This window comes from Dasypus novemcinctus, chromosome 11 (genome assembly GCF_030445035.2).
Source record: "Dasypus novemcinctus isolate mDasNov1 chromosome 11, mDasNov1.1.hap2, whole genome shotgun sequence".
Classification (NCBI taxonomy): domain Eukaryota; kingdom Metazoa; phylum Chordata; class Mammalia; order Cingulata; family Dasypodidae; genus Dasypus; species Dasypus novemcinctus.
Window position 1 is genome coordinate 101,588,269 of NC_080683.1, and position 25,266 is coordinate 101,613,534.

Genomic DNA, 25,266 nt, shown 5'->3' on the forward strand with positions numbered 1-25,266 from the left:
ACAAATTGGATCTCCTATCCAGCCTTTGCCATGACCTCAACAAAACCTTAGACAGTCACAGTTTCCAGTAAGGTTCAATCCTACAAGGGATTGATTGGATGGTCTTATGTACACCAAAAGGATATATTTTCGTTTGTGGCAATCCTAACAATTGCCTTTTGGAGGCTCAAAGAAGGTATCTTTGAACATTAAACCAGAATGCTACAATGTGTAAATAATGTCTGGATGCAAGGTCAAAGTGCACTAGGATATTTAGAACCTGATATATCAATATAACAACCTGCTCATCAGGTGGACACTAGGCCTTATTTCGGCAGGGTTGGGAAGGACAAATGGATTATTAGCTCCATGCTGTAGGTTTACCTATCATGAAGTAGCATTGTGCAATTTAACAACTTCAGTGGAAGAACTTGCTAATTCCACTGTGGCAGCATATGGGGCTTTCAGATCTCCACTGACACATTGGCTAACATCTTCATGGATAATCAAATTGCCCTAGGTTATCTCCTAGCCGAAGGAAGTAGCATAGTTAATAACTCTCTCCGTACGTGGGTAAACACCACAAACCAAACTGAACTCAATATAAGGAAGCTATATGAACAGGCAACCGGGCTATACAATTTTAACAACACTCTGCCCAATCAATCTGGAATTCAAGAAAAGATTTCTTTCCATAAATTCCAACTTGTTAATGGGTTTGCTGGGCTCTATATAACTATTATTCTCCTCTTGCTCTTTGCCCATTTATCTTAAAACTAATCACCTCTTTTGTGTCTAAGTAAATGCAGGCTACTGGACTCTTTGTAACATACCAGTTTCTGCAGACTAGTGATCCAGAAAAAGGAATGTCCAACCAACAGTTTCACCAACAGATGGAATGAAAGTTTCACCAACAAGGCCCTACTCTGTGTCCTGGTCTAGCAGGAAACAGAAAGAGTGGTCATTGCCCCTTTTCCCCAAGATGAGTCCAGTTGTTCCAGTAATGAGGGGAATTGTAAGGACCACCTGTAATAACTTCCTAACTGAACATCTCTTTCTCTGTTAGGCGCTGTTAAGCTAATCTTAGCCTTGCAGCAATAGCTAACCAATCAGAATAGAATAGAGTTAGTAGCTGTGGTCAGAAGCTAACCACGAAATCTAGATACCCACAAACTAGAACTTCCCAGTTTTTAGCACAGACTCAGTAGTGTAGTAGAATGAACCTAGCTCAACTTTAGCTCATTAAAATAGTAAATTCTCTGCATTTGGGCAGACTTTAGACACCATTTTCTGTACATGCAATGTGTGAACAAGCATGTTAAAGCATGCACTGCTATACGGTATGCACAAGATACAACTCCTCTCCCCTGTCAATCTTGGATTCCAACCCTTTGAATTCCTCCTCTACACAAGTCAATCTAATGCTGCCATTTCTGGTGTTTGGGAAGGCAGATTTAAGACTTGCTCTCTTGACCTCCACTGGCCTAATAAATCTCTTTTCCTTGTGGAATCAACCTTGCTGTGAACTTCAATTCTCTGCACCAGGCAAGAACCCAGGGATCTCGTGTGGTTCCCTTTCACTCCTTCCAGGTATAAGGAGGAATATTCTGGTGTTCATGGTATGTACTGCATGTCTTATGGGGACACACAACTACTCAAGTATAGATAATCTAAACAGCTCCAAATCAGGAGTGAAGGTTCATTTCATAGGCTTGGGTGTTTCTCTCTTTCTTCTTTAGACTGTTTGATCCTGTCAGAATATGTTTATTTAAGCTCTATTTCTTCCACAGTCCCAATAGTAACCATGGACCAATGGGGCCAAAAGCAGTAAACTTAGAATATGCTAAATGATTCCTAAGGATGAGCTTGTTTCATAATGAGATCCTCATGAGTTATTTTGTAGTATTATATGTATTTTGCTTATGGTACATAGTTTTAATCTCCTAACAATCATAGTAAAACATACTGCTGATCAGTAGAGAGTTTACAATTTTGTCTGAAACTTTCATGGCCAGTTTAGAGCAGGCAATTTTTCTCTATCATTGCGATACAATGTTAATAAATTCAAAATATTATCAATTCAAGATTTGAAAATGACAGACTCAAGAAAATAAAAGAATAATCTCTGTCACCAAGGCAACCATCATGATTCTTTTAGATGACAATCCAGTTTATTAAATTATTATGAGGGTTGTGGATTTCAAAGAAAGCCTTTTATCTATTACATTTCTTCTAGATAGCTCATAAGTACTAAACAATATAAAATGTCTTCTTACAGTCTTTCCTATTTAGTGCTAAAAACTCTAGTCATTTATTTAAATATACAACCTCTATTTGTAAAATTCTGCCAGTTGTTAAGAGAACACAAAATTTTAATAACATTAAATGATATCAAATCCAGTTATCTATATTGTGATTAATTAAAGAATGCTAGGGGAAATGTTTTATTGAATTCTCACTATTAAAAAACATACCAAATGATCTGTAGGCATTTATATTTTCTAAGATTTTCTGATGATTTTTCCCTAATATTGATAAAATTTTTGAGGAAAGTACACTGCTAATCACTAGTGAACAGAATAAAGAGGAATATATTCTCTCCCTTGAAGCATCTAGTGCTTGTGGGTAGTAAGGCATACATTCAGATATAATGATAGGCAATTACAGAGGAAGGCCTCCTTCATGGATATTAAATTCCATAAACTTAAAAATATTTTGGACCTTCATTTTATTGCATTTAGTTATTTAGTAAAATTTGGTAAAATAATCAAAATTTTCTCTAGAAACATGCCTCAACACCACATACTATTAGTCCCTACAAAAAATTCAAATTAAATATAGTAAGATGTTATATATTTAATCTCATTTTGCCATTAATTCCATAATATCAGGTTAATCCAGTTTTCCTCTCTGAACTTTATTTTCTCCTCCTACAAAAATGAAATGCTATTTCCAGGTGTTCATAAACCATACAGAGGTGGTAATGAGTACAAAGAATACCTTTTATTAGGTATTCACTGGGGGGCAGTTAAGGATTTGGGTGAGGTTTTGGCCGTGTTGGTACATGTGTTTCATATTTCATGATGCACTAGATGAGATCAATGAGGCTAGTATACATCAGAGTCATATGGGAAGACTTTAAAACAGATACCTGAGCCACAGCCCAAATTTAGTCAATTAATTCGTCAGAGTGAGGAGCCCTCTAGAGATTTAAATTAGCTCTCAGGTGGTTTCAGACCCACAATTAGAAGTGGGAACTTCTTGTAGACTGATGTTTCCCAAAATTAATCCCTATACAAATTGCCTGGAGATCTCACTAAAAGGCAGATTCTGATTCAGTTGTTCTAGAGTGGAGCCTGGGTTTCTGCATTCCTACAAAGCTCCCAGATGATGCTAATACTGCTAGTCCATGGACCATGCTTTGAGTTACATGGTTCAAGTCTAGCTGAAACTCTTGCTATAATTATTAGTGTATGACGTCACAATTCAATAATAGGATCATGAAATATGATGGCTGGAAAGGACTTGCAAATCAGTAAGACCAGCATGTTATTTTACGGTGTGAAAACTAAGAGCCAGTGTGGTTAAGTGATTGAACCATAGCAGGTTAATAGTAGAAGTGGCACCAACACAAATATCTCCTCATTGTCTTCATATGAATCTATCTCCATATTTAAAATTTGTATACTGTTCAACTGATGAACATAAATTATCAATAAGTTACTCTGATATTCCATGTCAATGTAATAGTGAGAGTAGCTGGGTTTACATATTATCATTCAAGTTTTGGCATTTCTTAACAGTGAATTTATATACAAGAGCAGTTACTATGTATTAACAAAATAAGCATCTCTCACTTATTCTCAAAAGCCTTCCTACTTGCCTCACAATGCATGAAATCCCCTATTGTTAGACATATTTTTTGGGGTTGCAACAGCTCTTATCTGGCTATGAGTTAGAAAAACAATATTGAGATTTTTAAAATATAGCTACCTAAAGCTCTAACCCTGGAAATGTTGATTCAGTACTCTGAGGTGGGAGATGATCTGGGGTTCTGAATTTAAGGAAAAATAAAACCAAAAAAACACTAGACAGTGTATATTTCTGTGGTTTTCCTGCTGGAACCTACTATTCTAACAGTATTCCTCTATTCATTTCAGGAATTTCCTTGTTTCCAAACTCAGTAAGTTGGTTTGGGGTAGGCCCCTTCCTTGAAAGAGTCTGTTACCTCTTCTTGGCCAAGTGATTGGTCCCAAGAAGGGTATGTTTCAATCCAGGCCAAGAAGGGTCAACTATGTTGTTTTTGCTGAAACATTTGGGAAAGAGGACTGGCTCTACTTCTAAGTTGTAAAGGTAAAAGAATTTGGGCCTCAAGCTTGTGCCAATCACAATTGCCTAGGAGAGGAAAGCCTGCCTGACAATGAAGCAAAGGAAAGAGAGGAAGGAAAGCAAGGTCAGGAAGAGAATGGAGAGGATTTATTAATTACATTGCATTAGACAAAAACACATACCCAGTCATCCCTAAAATCAGTTCTACACTAGCAACTTTCAGTTACTAGAACCAATGAAGGTGATCTCTTGCAAACGAAATAATTATTTACTTAACACATTACTTGAATCTGATGCAAGGAGGTGAGAACCACTAATAAGGTTTTTGTTTTTGTAATTATTGTTTAGCTTGTTTTGTTTTTTTTCAATAGACCCTTTCTTAATGAAAATACATAATCTGGGAAAGAAAACTTTAAGCCACCTGCAGCCAACTTGGGCATTAGTTTCTTTCAATTTTGAAAAAAGTACAGTACAGAATAGGAGACAGAAGAAGGGCCTGAAATGCTCCTACTCTTCCCACTCTTGTGTTTTTCAATTACTCATTCAATCTTAACTCCAGGTAGGAAGGTAGCAGCACTGAGATTATTCTTGCTGCAACAAGAACTCAGTGAAGTAGCTGGGCCTGAGCTATCTCAGAGTGACTTTTCACTCTCCTGATCTTTTGCTTTCTTTGGCCTTTTCCTTTTTCAACCTGTTCCTATTGTTTGTGTCTTCCTGGCTTGTTCTTTTGCCTTAACCTTTATAGAGATGACTATTAGTGAGAAACCACAGACACCTGTTAAGTAGCTATCACTCAGACCTCACCCACCCCCATCTCCTTCTCTGGGCATGTCACCAACACCTAAGTGGCCATCCCTGGGTTTCCACTACCCCCATCTTTCCTACTGTGCACTGTTCCATAAACTGGGGGAGACAGTAAGTCTAATGAAAAGGCCCAGTCATACCTCAAACCCAGACACTGGGAACTAGCAACCCCAGATACTTATCAGAACAAGAATGCTCACTCGGCAGACTCCCTAACCACCCGAGGTGGGTAAAAACCACACTCAAACGGTACAGGTTTGTCTCTCTTCTCCGACACATGAAGTGGGCCATGAGAAGCTGCCATCTTTCCAACCTAATAAGGAGCAATTTTCCGCCCCCACCCCCAGGAAACCAGCCATGATGGGATTTCTTCCCCTCCTTTTTTGGACTCTATGCTGTATAAATAACAAGAAGATTATTTGCCCTTTCTAAACTCTTAAGGCAATGCAAGAAATCAAAGGACCATTTGCTAAAAGTTTGTTTTGTCCTGAACCTCTGTTCCCATGATGCTCTGTTGTAGCAACCTCGTTCCACAGGCACGAGCTACTAGACTTGCCTGACTCAGTGGGTCCAGAGCCAGCTATCTGGATAAGCGACTCTGGATTATTTGCCAGTTTCCCTTCTCCTCAGCCTTTTTCACACCAAGTTATTCAAGCCCACTGTTTGCTCTTCTCTCCGGGCTTTGCCCCCATCATCACAGTTTGATTAATATTGGGAAAGACCAGCCGAAGCTACAGCGGTAAGTTCCCTGCACAGCCTGAGGACAGTGTGCAGTGGAGGGTCTCTGGAGGACAATAGGCAGTTATGGAACTGAGTTTTCATCTAGACTTATTTAGGGGAAAGTCCAAAGAGAAATATAGCTACATAACAATGTTACCAGGCCCTACCTAGTATCCAATATTCTGAAGCTATGAATTTTAACAAGTTTAGTTGCCTTTCTATTCTGCCTCCTTTTTTTACTCACCATATTTTTCAACGCTTAATGTTCAGTCTGGTGTAAACCACTGAAGCTGCCAGCAAGGAAGGATGCAATGAAAGCTCTGGCACACAAACATTTCCATCCATCTTACTCCCGATGAAGGGATACAACCTTCTGAATGGCCTAATCCTGAAGTTGTGAATATTTATGATGCTCACATTTCCTGGCTCTTCCTCATTCACCCTGACTGCAAAGAGCTATTGTGGATTTGAATAAAGTAAGAAAAATACACAATGAAAAAACTGAGTTTAAATTTACTGGGCTCTTTCCAACCTGAGGAGATTTAGGGCAATTTAAAAACATGACTATAAGGAGAGTGTAATTTGTTTTGCCCTGCATGGAAAGGAATCTCTTCCCCTGTCATTGACACACCTCAGGTATGGTCTCAGGGACTTTCAGCCTCCACATTTGGGGCTTGTTCCTCCTTATGGGCAGATCATAATTTCAGAGACAAGTCATCAGGAAATTAAACAAAATGTTGAGTGTCTTCTGGTTCTTTCCTCTAAGGCAAATGGCAAATCAACAACACATAAATAAGGTCACCATTTCCCTGAAATTGAAGACAAATTTTTCCTGTCTAAAAAAACCCAAGTGTGAAGAGCTCTGAATGACTAAGACTATTCTTTCTTAATTTTAAAGACAGTTGTCAGGAAAAGATATTATGCAATGGAATTTCTTGTTAGAAGACAATTATTCCCTTCTATCACCACATATACCAAAAGGACATAAACACTATAATAATTATTCTTATGTAAAGATGTGTTACAGACTGGATTTTAAGTAAGAATAAACTGACAGAAGATAAACATATCCATTATGTTACACTTAAAGGAGTTAGAACAAAAGGTAAAAATCTGTATATCTGCTAAGGAATTACAGTTTCTGTGAATGTTTACCCAAACTAAAGTGTCAATTGCACATAAATATTAATATAGAAATATAAAATCATAACTATATTTGGTTTGTGAGAAACCAGTTCCTTTCTTTGAAAAATGTTTAGAGAAATACTAAGATGTCTTTGCTAAATAGATGTCTATTTTTAGCTTTGCTTTAAGACTTCTGGATTCATGTGTGTGTAGGTGTGTGTATTCATCTGTGAGTATATGTGAGCATCTGGGGACCTGGTTTTTCACTTTGATTCTAGGTATTTATGAATCTTTAAAATAATTAAAGTTATCATTTTGCCTAAAAAAAGAGAGCTTATTCATCTGCAATATCATTACTCTTATTTTCATCCTTTTTTAGTTCACTTTACATATGACAACCTCATATAAAGACTTACACCCATCATTGTCAAACATGCAATTTCCAAGCTTGTTTTATTTCATTTATTATCTCTACTTTAATACACTTAAATATCAGAGTGGTATTTATTCATTAATTTCTTCAACATGGTCCTTTCATAAAATTTTACTAAATACTGTGATCCTTTACTCATTTGCAACTACTTTGACCATAGAGTACCATGATATATTGATTCTGTTATTAGTAAGGAAAAATTGCCTTTGCTATCAATATTATATAAAAGCTCCATTAGAGTCATTTATTTATTATCTTGTTTAGCAAATATTCATCACCAGCCCTTGAGGATGTTGTAAGCAAAGACATACCTCTTATCCTTCACCTAGAAAACTGTGTAGGCACATAGCAAACACTTGAGGAAGAATAATTTTAAATAAATTTGTTGTCTGAGTTTAACCTTGGGAGGGATAAAACATATCAGTGTTCAGTAATAGTGATGATCTAAGGATACACATTGTTGACCATTGTGGAATCCTAAGCCTCCGTGATTTGTTTGCACTCAGCATTCTAGAGTTATTTAAAAAGCAAATGCTCATTTTCTATTACAGTGATCTTCAATTTACCTTTTATGTTCCCTTAGAGGATTCTGGAAAATTCTGCATCTTCACCCACATTTTGAATATATAACGTCTAAACTTTTTCATGTGAAATTCAGAAAAATATAAAGGCTTGTTTAGACTTTCCAAAGCACTACTGGGTATATCTTCTGCTCTCACCTGGGGGTAACTTGTATAACTATATACTCAGAAAGACTTGAGAAAAATAAAAATATTGTTAATTGTATTAATTTTGGATTAAATTATCTTATCATGCATTTTAAATGTATTTCTTGTTTTAAATACATTTCATGTAAACCTTGGAGTTTAATTTGTGGATAATATTTCCCATGTAAGTTAATGAGCAATGCCAGGGAAGTGGACTTGGCCCAATGGATAGGGCATCTGTCTACCACATGGGAGGTCCACAGCTCAAACCCTGGGCCTCCTTGACCAGTGTGGAGCTGGCCCATGCACAGCGCTGATGCGTGCAAGGAGTGCCCTGCTATGCAGGGGTGTCCCCCACGTAGGGGAGCCCAACGCACAAAGAGTGCACCCCGCAAGGAGAGCTGCCCAGCGCAAAAGTGCAGCCTGCCCAAGAGTGGCGATGCCCATACTGAGAGCTGACACAAGATGATGCAACTAAAAGAAACGCAGATTCCCAGTGCCGCTGATAAGGACAGAAGCGAACACAGAAGAACACACAGCGAATGGACACAGAGAGCAGACAATGGCAGGGGGGGAAGGGGGTGAGAATAAGTAAAAAATAAATCTTAAAAAAAAAAGGGCAATGCCAGCCTTTGTTTTCAAAACTCTCCCTCAAATCAGATTTACTTTATGTCAAAATATGTGATTTTATTTTTCAATTCAAAAAATGTTTTAACTTCCACTTCAAGAAAATTACTAATAAAAATACATTTTTAAAAACACTGGGAACATGTGTTTTAAAAATGAATGAAAAGATTTGAATGATATGAATTTAATATAATAAATGTATTTTATTACAAGTTATAGAAGCAAAACAAATATTCTGATGCACTTTATTTTATTTGTATTAATGACATGTAATATGTAAGTGATATTTTAAGTTGTTTATGAAGCTAGAAGTATAATTAATCTAGAAGCTATTCTAGGTTTGAGGCAGTGTTTTCAAATTCCAAAACTAGCATATGGCTTTATTTTTTTAATCAGGTAGAAAATATGCATATATATAATAAATATATTTAATATAGTACATACTTATTCCTTATTCCCATGTGTATATATGCACATACATAAAATGATTATTTAAAATTATTTACTTTTTTGTAATGAGAAACAGAAAATATTAAACATTTTACAACAGATAAAATAAGATGAAGCTTGGCCACAATTAGATTAAATATTTCATAATATACTTTGATATGGGTTTTTAATTCCCTTATGAATTTAAAGTAATCTGAAAGTAATCACAGAAATGTGGCATGCATAGGTTTACTGAGTGCATCTTTAAAAGTTCAGGGAAGCAGATGTAGCTCAAGTGGTTGAGCACCTGCTTCCCATGTCCGAGGTCCTGGGTTTTAACCCCAGTACCTTCAAAAACAAAAAACAAAACAAACAAATGGAAAAACTAACTCCCATTGGGTAATGGATGGAGCACAGTGGTTGAGCAACTGCTTCCCATGTATGAGGTCTTGGGTTCAATCCCTGGTACCTCCGAGAGAAAAAAAAAAAGAGTTTGGTTGTCCCACAAGATATCCCAGTTTTAATATTTAAAAGAATCAATACCACTAGCCTATACTGTTTTATCTGCTTCATAGTGCTTTTCTTTCAAGCTAATAACATTTTCTAGAAACAACTACTGAAAATAACTGAAAAGATATTCTTGCATGCAAATTTTTAAAATTTGATGGTCTCTTTTGCTCTCATGGGACTTCGCCTCAAGAGCAATGCATTCTTTCATGTTATTCAGCAGAATAAAAGGCAAAGTGTTTAGATGGAATAGATGGAATGTTTCCTTGTTTCCACCATCCCATCTCCCACATCTCTTAATATCCCACCATGACACACAATAACACACATCCACATCACCCTTCTCCATTTGGAGGCCAGTACATGGGGCAAGGCAGGAAGGCACCTTGACTCCACAAGTTCTGGGTTGGCATTCTAGCAGTTTTGGAATGAGTGATGGGTGATGCTTTACCTTGTAAGGTAAAAATAGCACTAGTATAGTCTGGGGTATGTATCAGGCAGATCATTTTTAGGAAAGCATAGAAATGGAATTTGAATACTTTGAAGATTTCTGTGTTTGTATGCCCCTTAGTTCCCATATCCATGAGGTATGCTTGTGTACCCCTTATGTTTCCATATCTATGATGTGTACTCTGGTGCAAAGAAAACTGCTTACCAAGGCAGTTCCAGATAAACAAGTACCCCAACCATACTCTCATTACATAATGGTTCCAGGAAATGTAACTTATGATGGTATTTGGTTTTCATAACTACAACTTTAAGATAATCATATAAGAAAAACATAACATTTTCTAGAGGTTTAGTACCTTGAACACTCAACAAGGAATATTTGGTAATGGAATTTAGTATTTTAAAATTTTGACAAGTGGAAAAATAAATATGTATAAAATATAAAGATTCTAGGTACTACATGGAACACCCTAAAGCAATATTTATATATAACAACATAAACCACCAAATAGCAGATTCAAAGTTTTCATCCATATTAATAAACTGTTTAATAATCAATCCCTCAACCCTGAGATTATTTGACTGGATCATTGTACCATATAAAATTAGATCTGCAAATTCCACCCATAAATAACAAGCTGGTTGGATTTCTATTTCAGTAAGGTTAGCTATATTGAACAAATAAAACTAACATTTTAGGAACATTTAATAAAATGTGTTAGGTGGACACAGGGCAGTTGAATAAACAATAATGCTATAGCCTGATCATTTAGGTCAGATAAAATGGCTAAATAGCATTTGAATACAGCTGAATTGGAAAAAATATTAATAAGGAATCATTTAGATTAATGAAATTCAAATATTTCAAGAGACTATTATCATAGATTGCTAATATAATACTTCAACCACTATTTTAAATATTAAAAATTATAAGATGAATCATCATAAGATAGAGATAAACTCATAGAATCTTTTCGTTAATAATAATACTAAAAGTATGTTTTTAAATGCCGAATTTATACTAGGCATGTTTTGATACTCCTTTTATAACTATCATTGCCTCTGAGACTCTAAGAAGAAAAGCTTGTAATAAAAAGAATATAATGAAATACTTTTATTATTACATAGTTTCTGTGCCCATTGTAGAGGGTATAAGATTCTTTTTAAAACATCCATTTTTGTGTCACCTTCTGAATATTATTAAGAAAACATATTCAGGTGATTTTAAGTCATTTCCCTTCCTAGTTTGCATATGTAATCCCTCCAGACATTAGGTACGTGGTGTTTAATAATATATATCTCTTTCACAGTCTTGACTAATGAGCATTACTAAAAGAAAAAGGTATGTTAAACAGCCATTTTAATAACCTTTCAGTTAAACAGCCATTTTAATAAACTTGATGATTCAGGAAAATAATTTATGAAACAATAGTTAAACAGCTTTCCATGGAGTTGCAATTTATGATAATCATTGCATGACACTTAATTTAAATATAATTCAAAAGGAAAATTCAAATCAAAAGGAAATAAAGTACCCTTTATTAAATACTAGACATAAATTTATGAAGAATATGAACTTTAATGACTTGCTTGTAGGAATCAGTTTATAAGGAAAAGAAGGGGAAAACATGTTTTTCCCTTTTCTATTTCCAATTAAAATAAACATGTAAACAGCTTTATTTCCAGATAAAGACTAGTAGCTCATTTCCCTAAAACTGCATAGGTTCTAGGCCTGTCCTGTGGAGATATAGATATAACAAGGCACTCTTTCTGACCTCAAGAAAATTATAGACTAATCTATAATCTCTAAATCCAGGTCTCGCGACTGAAGTCTGTCTTGAGTTCTTGAGCCCCTTATCCTGGATTTGTGGGTCAGGAAATCTTTACTTTTGCTCCAAAGAACATGATAAACACAGGTGGCTTTGCCACAGTTGAGTTTCACTAAGTTTAGCTCATTTTTGTTGCACAAGTTGCAAATACAAATTTTCCAAATTAACATGGAATAACTGGATTTCCCCTACAAATGAAATGGTACTTGTCTGCTCAGGGAAAGCTCTAGGTTTGAATCCCGGTCTGCACTAACAGCAGGTCTAGGAGGGAGCAACTGAAGCCAGCAGCTTCTCCTTTCAGGTAGACACTCTCAAGATGGGCAGCACTGACTAACACATTATGATTGAATCTAGCCTGGCTTATGTGCTAGCTGTTTCTCTCTCATACCAAATATACCCTTGCTCTTCCCCGTTGCCTCTTCCAGACCACGATTTTTCTCCTTCATGTAAAAATCCCTGCCTCTCTAAGACTCTTGCCCTACAGCTCAATCCCCTCCCCTTTTTCTGGTCTCATTGCTCCCATCTTTTGGGTTTGTGGCCACCTACTCAGTCAGTGAACACCTCAGCTGTTACTACAATGCACTTCTACACAACAGCCAGAGAACACCCTAGTGACATCATTTGTTTAGATGATATATGACACATATTGATTGGATCTGTCTTTGCCTCCAAAATCATTATCTTCACCCTAACCTGCCACTTTCTCCTATGGTTATCACCTAACATTGAAAAATAATAAAAACAATAAAATGAGAAAAAGCAGAATAAAGTATTACAATCAATAAATGTGGCCATGATGAGAAGAAAGATCATGGACTTAATCATTTTCTGATCATTTCTAAGGTTACACATTCCTTTACATTTAACTTATTTCTGTAATTCCAATGCACATGGTATCATGGAAATTGGCCTGCATATAGAAGGATTTGGCACAATTCTACCAAAGAAGACCTCAATTAAGTAATCAACCAAAAAATAGTGGGATCAACTTCACCTGAAGGAATTAAGGATTTTGGTCCTAACTATAAATCTCAATCTCATCATTAAACAAAAACTCTGTATTAAAACAAACCAGGACCACAACTTAAGTAAAACATATTTGAGTCATGCTGAAAATCAGTGTTACACAAGAGAAAAAAAATTTTTCCAAAGGGTGAAAGCAACCAACCTTTTTTTTTCAAGGGAGGCTCCTCTATTTTTCCTAAACCAAGAAAAAAACAGTAAATTAGAAAAGCTTTTAGCATAGCATAATGTTGCTTCCCTATTTTCCCATTTTAAAAATTTCTTTTAAGAGCTAGCTGTTAGTTGATAAACATAGTGCTTATATCACTTTGCTTCCCAAACAACACTTTTTAAATATAAACCTTATGTACATTCATTTTATATAGTTTCACTTTTATGAGTTTAATAACATTGTGGCACTCGTCCAAATTATAAATTAAGCACATATATCATGTTCATTTCAGTTCTCCATTGTTCATCTTGACCTCTCACTGGAGCTAAACAAATGTAAATTGAGACAAAGTTGTAGAAGGGACTAAATAAGAACTTTCCTCGTAGTCAAGGCAAAGCACATGATTTCAGATGACTAAGGCTGACCCTAAAAAAAAAGTCATCTAAAAGAAAGAATCACAATGTTTTGTCCTTTGTTTGATTTGACTATTTCCTTTTATTCATTAATATATATGAGAGAGCACAGAGGGTAGTTACATAATTGTTGTGATTTTAAGAATTTCATAACTTTCTATAATAACTACATTACATTTCCATTGGATCCAATAAATTTACTCTCTTGACTGGGATTTTAGAAGGATTGTTTTCCGCTATTTGACTGTGAATATGATTCATGTGTATAAAATATTATATATATTAAGTTTTACCATATATTTCAACCTTTCTAGAGATAAACTTGAGAAATTACTATTTCATAAAAAAAGAAAATGAATGTGGTTTTTTATTGAGGTTTATAGCAGTGCATAATAAGACCCACTCTACTATAAGATAGTCTAATGACAGCATTTAGTTTTGAAATCTTTGCAATAATAGCATATAAGCTATAAGATGAAAGCTAAATAGAGACATATTTATCTTGGGTGACAGTCTGCTGACATCCTATTAGCACCCAGAAAGGTATTCATTTTGGTTTAGCCTGACCCAAATGCTCATTTGTGCTTAAACTGTAATACAAATGTAATATTGGTCCTAGCAGCTAGATGTATCTCTATGCTCTTTGTACCTTTATCTGTGTCCTCATCCCCATCATCAGCTTCCTCTTCTTCATCGCCCTCAGATGAGATGAGGTCAGACAACAAAGAAAAGAAGCCATAGATCCAGTCCGTGGTTTCCTCTACAGCATCATGTACAAGTTTTAAAGGATCGGATCCAATCTTGGTAATAGAGCTTGCTAAAAGTAATTTAAAACAAAAGAAATATTTTATAATCATTTTCAAAGAAATGAAGAAAACAGTTCTTCCTGATTTGTTCTTTTGACACAGTGGGTATGCCTTTTTTTTTTTTTTAAGTTAATGGGCAACACCTCTGGTACCAAGTACTATAGGGTTACCAGGAAAGAAACTGACCTTGAAAATTTCTGAAATTTTCTGAAAATTTATTGAAAATTAGGAATGAATTAAGATACCGCATACTATGCTACTCATATTGCATCAGAAACCATATGGTGTGGGTGTTAAGGAATAGAAGAAATCATTGGTGGTCCATATTGTACTGGACAGCATCATGGAGATGATGCCTCTGCAAGTTTTTAGATGAACAACAAAGTCTCTAAGCTGACGAATGCAACTAGCTAAAGTAAGAATTATAGATCCATTTATTATAATTCTCAATATATCAAGGACAATCTGGATTTGTCAAGGTAATGATAATATCAAGTTCAAGCTAGGTTTGATTAGATATATCAAACGTTCCAATATCTGAAAAAAGAAAGTATTTGACCTTCTTGTAACTTCAATGAATAGAATTAAGGAAAAGTGAAATCTATAAATCTTCCTTAAGGAGAAACTAGAGAGTAAATAATAAATAATAAAATAAAATATAGAGTTCGGAGATTTCCAAAACTTTGTTCTACTCATTCCAATTAAATAAAAATTGCTCTGAAGGGACAAGAGTATTCTATTAGATATGATCAAAGAGGTGATCTAATGAGAAATGTGGTATAAGTTGCACCTGATTTTCCATCAATCTGCAATTAAGTTTTTGAGTTATGCTTTCCTTAATTTTAAAAACCATTTTATTTTTTCAGAGATTCTTCTCCCTTTGATATCCTTTAGTGACTAAAGTTATTCCAGCATATTATATTATCTAAAGGTTAAGTACACCAAACTTGGGCCTTTACTCTGGTTGAGAAAAGAAGTCAGTGGAAGATTTTGAGCAGAGGAATGAAGTGATTTGACTTATATAACTTCTTTTGCTGTGTTGAGGACTGGAAGGAGGACAGATTGAAAGCAGGGCCACCAGTAAAGAGGCTATTGAATTAATCTAGGAAAAAGAAATTGGCAATTTCCTCCAGAATGGTAACAGCGGGAATGGTGAGCTACAGTCAAGTTCTGAATATCCTTTAAAGGTGGAATCAATAGTATATGCTTAGAGTATGGCTTTTGGATGAGTGACAAAAAGAGGAATTCGGGATAATTGCAAAGTTTTTTAAATGTGAGAAACGGAAAGATGCAAATGTTATCTTAGTTGGGGAGGACTGGAGGAAAATAGGAATTTTGTGCTGAGACAGAGTAGGTAAATAACTCTGATTTAGATGTGCCAAGTTTGAATTGCCTACTAGTGGAGATGTAGACAATTGCATATCTCAATCTGATCTATAGAGGAGAAGTCCTAGCTGAAAATAGAACCTCAAGTGTCCAACCAAAGATGGAATGTATTCAAACTCATGGTAAGGAATGAGATCACTAGGAGTGAGGCCAGGAGCATGCCAACATTTAGAAGACAGGAAATAAATCAGGAAAATTAGCGGGACCCAGCAAAGGAGACTGAGAAGGAGAGGTGAAAGAGAGAGAAATGGAAAGCTAGGAGAGTGTAGTGTACCAAATACCAAGTGAAGGCATTCTTTTGCAAAGGATAGAGTAATTAGCTGCCAAATATTGCTGATAGGTCAAGTATAATAAGACTGAGAATTAACTTTTGGATTTAATGATATGGATGTCATTGGTGACATTCAAAGAGCAATTTCAGTGGAGTACATTTAAGACTGAATGAGAAGAGAGAAATTGGAGGTTGTAAGTATATTTTGCTCTAAAATGAATTATAGACATTGGATGATCTAGAATCATAAAAGAGATTTTTTTTGTCAATATTAAAATGGGAAGAATCAACATGTTTTACACTGATGGATAAGAACTTAGAGCCAGAAGGGGAAATGATATAAGAGAGGATTGGTGGGATAATGTTTAAATTTTATGTTCCCTTTCAGATGATTCATGAATATCACATTTGATCCTAGGACCCCAAGCTCTGAGATGCTCATCTAAGGGAAGCCCATCCCATGATTCAGAGTAATGAACCTTTGCTCTCTTCACCATATATTACGGCATCCCAGAGAGTTTGCTGTGAGCAAGAAATGCTAGTCTTAATAGGGAAAGTAAACCTTAAAGAAAGGAGATGAAACAGAATTGTATCATCTCAATTGAGAATTTTTAGAGAACTATATGTAAAGAATTGGATTGTACTGCCACCATTGAAGGCATTTTTAGCACTAAATGTCTTTTATTTCTAATGGAAGAACCCTGCAAATGGGACTTTTATGCTTAGAATGGATTGGGACTATTTCTCCATTTCCCTTCTTTCTAAGTTAACCAAGAAACTGAACAATAAAATCCAATGAAATAGATATCAGTTTAATTATCCTTAGCTTAAATGCACTATATATGCTCTGCAGACATATATATTGCCTGCTTCTAAAATTGTCGAATAAGGCTCATTTCATGAAGCCAGTGTTACTGGCTTTGAAACCAGCTTCTGATTTTCAGCCATTTGGACAATTTTTTTTTTTAAAACCTAAAAAATAAATTATAAACTGAAATGTACACTACAGTAGTCCTCAGGTTGATTCATATTCCCTCCTTCAAATATCACATCCAAATCACAGAAACAGAAATAATATTACAAAATGCAACTAAAACTTTTATTGATAATTTCTTTTTTAAGGTATACTCAGGTAATTTTATGTTCTCAACTCTGATGTTTCCACAAGTTAAAGTACATATACAACAGTGAGGATATCATAAAAATTATTCTAGCTAACATTTATAGAGTATTTACAAAGTACTGGATACCATTTTAAGAACTTTATATTAGCTCATTTTTCCTCTCAATAATCCAATAAGCTGAGAATATTTACTTTATCCCTATTTTTCATAATAGTCATAGAGAACTTAAATATGATGCCTGAGGCTACGTAGCTACTAAGTGTTGGACAAGTTTTGCACCCAGATTTTGAGACTCCACAGCATGACTTTTAGCTATTCTGCGATACTGCTATCAAATAAAATAGGCAGGGGAAGCGGACTTGGCCCAGTGGTTAGGGCGTCCATCTACCACATGGCAGGTCTGCGGTTCAAACCCCAGGCCTCCTTGACCCGTGTGGAGCTGGCCCATGCGCAGTGCTGATGCGCACAAGGAGTGTCCTGCCACGCAGGGGTGTCCCCCGCATAGGGGAGCCCCACATACGCCCTGCAAGGAGAGCTGCCCAGCATGAAAGAAAGTGCAACCTGCCTAAGAATGGTGCTGCCCACACGGAGAGATGACACAACAAGATGACACAACAGAAAGAAACACAGATTCCCGTGTCACTGACAACAATAGAAGCAAGCAAAGAAGATGATGCAGCAAATAGACACAGAGAACAGACAACTGGGGTGGGGGAGGGAGAAGGGGAGAGAAATAAATAAATAAATCTTTAAAAAAATAAATAAATAAATAAAATAGGCAGTTACAACATATTTTAGTCCTAGGGTATGATGGCAAATAAGAAAAATTCCAAGCAGGCTTTTCTTATTCTTAAACAGGGGAACAAGGACTTTGTTGCATAAGAAAATAAATCCTGGAGCCGCTGCAGCCACCTTGTGACCATGAAGACAGTAGCTGATTCACTGAGGAGGGGAAAGGTTAAAAATGAAAGAACTGAGGTCCATGATGACATTGCTGTGTTACTGAATTACCCAATCTTGAAATCACCCTACCAGCTCCAACACTTCTGTTGTATTAGATAAGAAATGGTCCTGAATATTTATGTCATCATAATTTTATCTTCTATTTCTTGTAGAAAAATATATCACCTGATGCAGGGTAAACTGCTTTAGGCTACTTGTAGTCAGTAAGTAGATTCTTAGCACTGCTAAAAAGAAGGTCAAGATATATCAGAGAGGCAAAGAGAAGTTTCATGTTAAATAGCATTTTTATTTGCCCCATGTTTTTGAAGCCAAGCTATATAGATACTTAAATTTCTAGATGAGAATATACAAGAGAAATCTGTCTTTTTCTCTGCTCTTTACCTAAAGACTCAAGTCCATGAGTTTACCATGACCATTAAACATCAGTCTTATATTCTTGGAGTTGTATTTGACTCTTCTTTATCTTTCATATCCTGAGGAGCATGAGTAACTACTGTTGATGAGCTTGAACTCTGGCACAAGATTCATTGAATTCAAGTTCAGTCCTCCCACCCCACCGTGTGCCAAGCCATATTAGAAGCTAAGACAAAGAAAAAAAATCCGTAGAACAAATTCTCTCTTTAATCCTTGATATTTTGTTCATAACAGATTTTTGCATTAATTTTGATTTTTAAAAACATTGCATTAAAATATTATCTCTTGATTACTGAGTATATTTGACCCTCCTTAAATTTTGCATACAAAGAAAGTGGTTCACTTAGCTCACTCTACTTTTGACCTTTCCCTGACCTCATAGTTGTGCAATGTTAGGAAGATAGATGAAGTTATTTGTACCTCCATTTCCTCATCTGTTCCGTGAAGGCAGTAATAGGACACACCTCTCTGGGTTGGTATGAAGATTAAGTAGGTTTATGGATATGCCTAGAATAGCAGCTAGCTCCATAGTACTCCATAAATGTAGGCTGACAACTGCAATCTTACCGTCATTTAGTTACCAACTTTGCCACATCTGAAAAATTCATCAATGTCTCTGCTTTTCCAAAGCCATCTCATGCCTCTTAGCCTTACTTCAGCCTTCTTATGGACCAATTTATGTTCTACCTAGTTCTGGAAACAGTGTTAAATAGAGAAAACAACAAACTACTCCATTTTTCAGTTTGCCGAACTATAAAACGTCAGTAGGAAAAATCAATCCCATTTCATACAGTTGTTATCAGTATTAAGTGGGACAATTCATTCAAATAACATAGTTTAGTGGCTGGTAATCAATGTGATGCCAATGTGGTGAAATAAGCAGGATTGTCTGTTGAATGACCCTTAGGCTCCTTCCAGTTTGCTAGCTGGGACCAGTGAGTACTCCCCCCTCAGCAGGAGATGCTGTGGATGATCTCAGATCCTTCCAAGACTTCCAAATGGTGCACAAGTGGCTTTTCCAGAAATGCCTTGGGCATTTGGCACCAAACTCCAGCATACAAATTACTTACCCATCCCCCCAACTATGCCCTCATACTTGCCTTATTGAAAGAAAAACCAACCAAGAGGTGGGTCTCCAGACTTGCTCATCTGCATCAGGCTGAGCCAATCCACAGGATGGTGAGAGGAATTCTGGACATCTTCTGACCCCCCTATGCGTGAATGCCTACCTGCTCCATATAGAGCTTATTGGTGTTCACTCAAGCTCATTATACCTAAACTCCTTGGGGTAAAGCATCTGATGCAAGAACAAAGGATCTAGTAAGTTTTAAATAACTACTAATTCATTGTTAATACTCACTTAACTAAGCATATGGCAGTGTTCCATTGATGTAGGCTGCTGTAAATATTGTCCTGTGATCATTTAGTCACAAACCCCTCACAGGCTACCTTGGCAGTGTCTACAAAATTGAAACAATGCTTTCATCAGGATTCATGCAATAACTCATATCTCTTATCTCCCAGAAAGTATTCAGATTTAAATATTTGGATCTAAACTGTCAGGATTTTGAAAAGTATCATCAAGTCTACCTAAATTAAGAAAAAATCAAATCGTGTGTACCATGCATATAGTAGGTCTTGATATGAGGTTGGCTAGAAAAGATAAATTCCAGACAATTATTAAGCACTTATGGTGTACAATATTTCATCTTAACTGTAATATAATTAGCACAGTGCTATCACGTGTGAGCTTGGTATCTAGGTGTTTCTCATTTTGACATGTAAGTACTGTTGCTTCAAAATATATGGAGATAATTTTCCAGACCTAAAGAAAATATCGTTTTAAGTAAATAGTTTCTCCCTCTTTTTGCAGATAAGTATGTGAATATTTTGCCTCAGTTAGTGAAATTTTGATCGTTAAGAAAATGTTTAGGGAACAGAGGAGGCTCAACCAACTGGGCTCCAGTCTACCATATAGGAGGTACAGGTTTCGATACCCAGGGCCTCCTGGTGAGGGCAAGCTGGCCCATGTGGTGAGCTGGCCCATGTGGAGTGCCAGCCCATGCTGTACTATCACCCCACACAGGAGTGCCCCCCCTGTGTGGGAATGCCACCCAGGGCTGGAAAGCCATCCTGCACAGGAGTGCCAGCTGACACTGAGAGCTGCTGGCACAACAAGATGAACAACAAGAGACACAGAGGAGAGAAAAGAAGAAGACATAGCAGAACAGGGAGTAGAGGTGGTGCAAGAGTGTAATCGCTTCTCTGCCACTCTGGAAGATCCCAGGATCAGTTCCCAGAGAGCAGACAATGAGAGGAATGGGGGAGGAGCAAGAAAGAAAATAAAAATAAATCTTTAAAAAAAAAAAGAAAAAGTTTAGCAATGATTATGCACTATTTAATATTCTCTGAACTACATGGGAGTTCTTGCTTGAAGTACTGTGAAATTACTTAGTCTTCATCTCTAAGGTAAACAGAATTCTCTAGAACATTACTAGTGCCAAATAGAGCTTCAGATGTGTTCCCTCACCTTCTCAACTTCCTTCCAGGATGGGAAAAAAACAGACAGGAAAAACTATGCCAAAAGATACAAAAATTCTGAATGTTGCGTCTGTACGCAGAAAGCAAAGTTTTTTCCATTGAGTTAGTGGACCTTCTATTCAGAAATGTAGTTAAGAGGGTACACTTTTTATTAAGCAGTATGCACTAGAGATCTTGCATCTGTTGGGGATTGAACCACGTACCCCAGAAAAAAGCATGCTCTTAATCCATCCCTGTGGTTGCAAATCCATTGGAAATAGGATCTCTTAAAGATGTTATTTCAGTTAAGTGTGACACAGCTGAATGAGAGTGTGCTTTAATCCAGATTGCTGGAGTGCTGTATTAGTGGAATAAAATTCAGAAAGAGAAAAAGCCACATGGAGGAGAAGAAACTAGAAGTCAACCAAACCCGTCAGAAGGGAAAGAGAAGACACCACCATGTAAAGAGCCAGGATGGAAATGCCAAGGATCCGCAGTAGCCAGCTCCAGAAAACCACAGCCTTCAGGGAGAAAGCATCACCCAGCTAATGACTTAATTTTGGACTTCTTCTAATCTCAAAACCATGAAGCCAATAAATGTGTATTGTTTAAGTCAACCCACTGTATGATATGTGTTTTAGCAACTGGAAACTAATACAGCATCCATCATAATAGTCAATTACTTCCTGAAGATACAAAGTTGAAATGCTGATTCAATTCAGATTATTTTTAACAAGGATGCACTTGAATTGAAAAGCAGACACAGTGAAGTTAATGACTAAGTCTTTGGGCCCCGTAGTTTCTAGCATTGAAAACACTAGGAACAGAATTCAAGAAGTAACAAAAAGAAACCACTTGCATCCACGTTCACAATGCAATTCAGAGCCTTCATCTAAGTAATGCTTACTCAGGACACTGTACATGAAGGCTTTTCAGGTCCAGTCTGAAGCAACTTCAAAACAAATTCTCATTGGTTGGAACATTTGTCCTTAGCATGCTTCATTAAATTCAATGATATCAGAACTGCCACCTATAATTTTTATCATCAAATAGAAGACTTTCAGCCTCTGAAAGTCAAATACCTTTTTTCCCATGAATTGTTTTCTTATTCTCTATTTCATCTCAAATTGGAAGAACAGCCACACTTATACCCTGACAATAGAAGTTTGTAAAAGGCAGGGTAAGTGGAATGGCATATTCCCCCATTATTATCTCTTAAAATTATGCCAGGGAAATGGCTACATATTTGTAATATTCCTTCAGTTCCAGAAACAAAACTTAATATCTCAGTATCTGATAAACCACTTTTGTTGTAATCAGAATAGGGAGATTTGTGGCCCTAAAACAGCTTTATTAAAAATAGCCTTTCCACTGCTGAATATTTTAAGATAGTCTCACTTCTAGAGAGGTGCTCTTTAAATCCACTTATACTATTATTGTCACTAAAGGGTTCATAGATGTAGACCTGACTAATCAATAGAGATTTGGGAGGAGCAAAGATAAAAAATAATAATAAAAAAGCTATGTGGGGAAACGGACTTTGGCCCAGTGGTTAGGGCGTCAGTCTACCACATGGGAGGTCCGCGGTTCAAACCCCAGGCCTCCTTGACACGTGTGGAGCTGGCCCATGCGCAGTGCTGATGCGCGCAAGGAGTGCCCTGCCATGCAGGGGTGTCCCCCGCGTAAGGGAGCCCCACGCACAAGGAGTGCACCCATAAGGAGAGCTGCCCAGTGCGAAGGAGGGAGCAGCCTGCCCAGGAATGGCGCCGCCCACACTTCCCGTGCCGCTGATGACAACAGAAGCGGACAAAGAAACAAGACGCAGCAAAAAGACACAGAAAACAGACAACCGGGGGAGGGGAGGGGAATTAAATAAATAAATAAATAAATCTTTAAAAAAAAGCTATGTGGAACCAATGAAAATTAATTTAAACTGCTCTAACATATGCTTTACATTGTATAACTTTGATTACAGTCCCTAATATAATTTCAAGGAGCCCTGTATGGACTAAAATGTAGAATTCTAACTATGTTATAAAATTTATTTGAAACTGAATATATAGGTTAAATTATTTATATTCAATTCACAATTTGTGATTGAACAAAAAATAGATATATTAGATCAGCTAATTTCAGCCCAGGCAAGTAAAAAAAGTGACTTGTGAGATGCTTTCAAAAAGCATTTTTCATATACTTTTTTAAAGAAAAAAACATGTTGAAAATGCATATTGATATACTTAAACGTCTTCTCTTGCAAATGAGAAAATGCTATGATACTGCCCTATCGAGGAATAGACAATATATTTTCAAAATAGGACATTAACAGGTTCTACGTAATCATCTGCACTAAATTATGTAAGTGATATAACTCCAAAACCAAGTGTTTATGAAGAGATTTTCATTCCACTATTGTTTTAACATAAAAACCATATGCAGATGTTGAAATTCCTGGAATCTCATCATTTTTTACCCACAATGAACATTCCTCTGCACAGGGTGCAATGTAAAAAGGATTAGTGATTTTCTCAAGGTACTTCTAATATTAACCTCATTCAGAAGACCCATTTTACCAAATGCCACTTGGGATATAATTTGTTTTTCCTGCTCTATTAAAACAAGAAGAAATGCAAAATTTTCATTTATCTGTTTAACAAGCACTCTTATCTTGGGAGTTCAAAGTAGAGCGGGGGTTATGAAAAACAGGAAACAATTTCTTCTCTTAAAGAACTCAGTAACTGTACAATTACCAAATAGTGCTATTATTACAATAATGGGAATGTTATGAAAGAGAGGAAAACATGTTAACTTTACCTAGATAAATTCTGGAAAATTTTTCAGAAAAGTATATATTGGAGATGAGTCTTGAAAAATGAGCTGGAGGATTTTAAAAACTTGATAACGGGGGAAGGGAATAGGCCAGAGAAAACTTATCATTGTTTAAGATAAAATCTTCTGTGACAGTAGTAATTCCAAGACTATAAAATAAATTTGGTTGTCTAAATAAAAATGCTAACTTATTTTGTCAAGTAAGGGCATGAAGAACAATTAAACTGTCATTTTATACAAGATATGGTATTTTGGCATCAAATATTAGGAAGAGCACAACATTAGAATAAACTTCTCTTTATAATATATTTAACAATGAAAAATACATTATGTTTTACCTAGTTTCCCAATTTCGCTCTGGGGTAATGAGACTTTCCTAATAATTGACGGAGGTCAGTTTGAGGAAACCAATAGTTTAAAGAAGACAGTTTTCTTTAAGTGAAAGGAGAAGAAGTATCCAAAATGAAGTGGCAAGTAGAGAAAATGAGTATAGAGGAGAGTTAAACAGGACCAGAACTTGAAGAGCTCTGCATGTCAAGGTAAAACCTTTATTTTATTTTGACTGTTTATTAAGGAAATTTTCACACGTAGACAAAAGCAGAGAGTATAGTATATTGGGAATCCCCATGTACTAGTGTCCCAGGGAAGCAGAATCACTAGGAGTCATAGATAAGAAGGGATATACTATATTGAATTTTCCTCATGCAATTGTAAAACAATCTACGGGAGTTTTTACTTCCACAGTTTGTGTGGGGCCTAAAGGCAGAAGAGGTCCCTGGCAAGAAAAATGGACATAAATTAGAGGAAACAAAGAAATCTGGGGCAGGTGAGGATAAGCTAAATCTCCTGAGAAAAACCCTGGAACCTGCATCAGTCTCAGGATCTCCAAGTCTCCAAGTTTAATGAGATAGTGAGCTACAGAAGAAGCCTTTGCCCTTCCTCATGTAGCTAAATATGCACACAGACCAAGAGTGGGAGAAGCCCCAGAAGATCTGGCTGGATCTGGAGATTCTCCTGGCTTAATTGGTATCTGATGCCAACAAGGTAAGCCAAAAGATTAGTGACATGTGCAACAGTATCTGGGGCCCTGCCATGACCTTCTAAGTGGAAGAATATGGCTCCGCTTTCCTTCCGCTTACCAAATCTTCCAGACAATAACCCCTCTAGCTCACACTAACCCAGAACTATGTGGAGAAGGGAATTCTGGAAAACGTAGTAGTTCCAGTTTAGCCATGTTGACACCATACAAATCCACGACACCTACTTCAATAATTAGCAACACTTTGCCAATCTTTGTTATCTTAGTCCATCCCCTGCATTCTTGTTTTATTTCTTTTGCCAAATATTTTAAAGCAAGTCTTAGATACTTAAATTATTGAACCCAGATCCTTAAGTACTTCACTATGAAGGACTATTTATAAGGTTTTTTA

At 36.4% G+C, this 25,266-nt stretch overlaps 1 protein-coding gene across 22 annotated transcripts in view; it reads right to left on the minus strand.

Moving 5' to 3' along the window:
* TRDN (triadin) overlaps positions 1 to 25,266 on the minus strand; it is a 462,763-nt gene that overhangs the window by 357,564 nt on the left and 79,933 nt on the right. For all 22 annotated transcript variants that reach the window (XM_058307371.2, XM_058307382.2, XM_058307378.2 and 19 more), the window contains exons 3-4: positions 14,176 to 14,343; positions 13,108 to 13,140 (exon numbers count right to left, since the gene is read on the minus strand). In XM_058307371.2, coding sequence (XP_058163354.1) covers positions 13,108 to 13,140; positions 14,176 to 14,343 — 201 coding nt within the window. The remainder of the gene's footprint in view (positions 1 to 13,107; positions 13,141 to 14,175; positions 14,344 to 25,266) is intronic.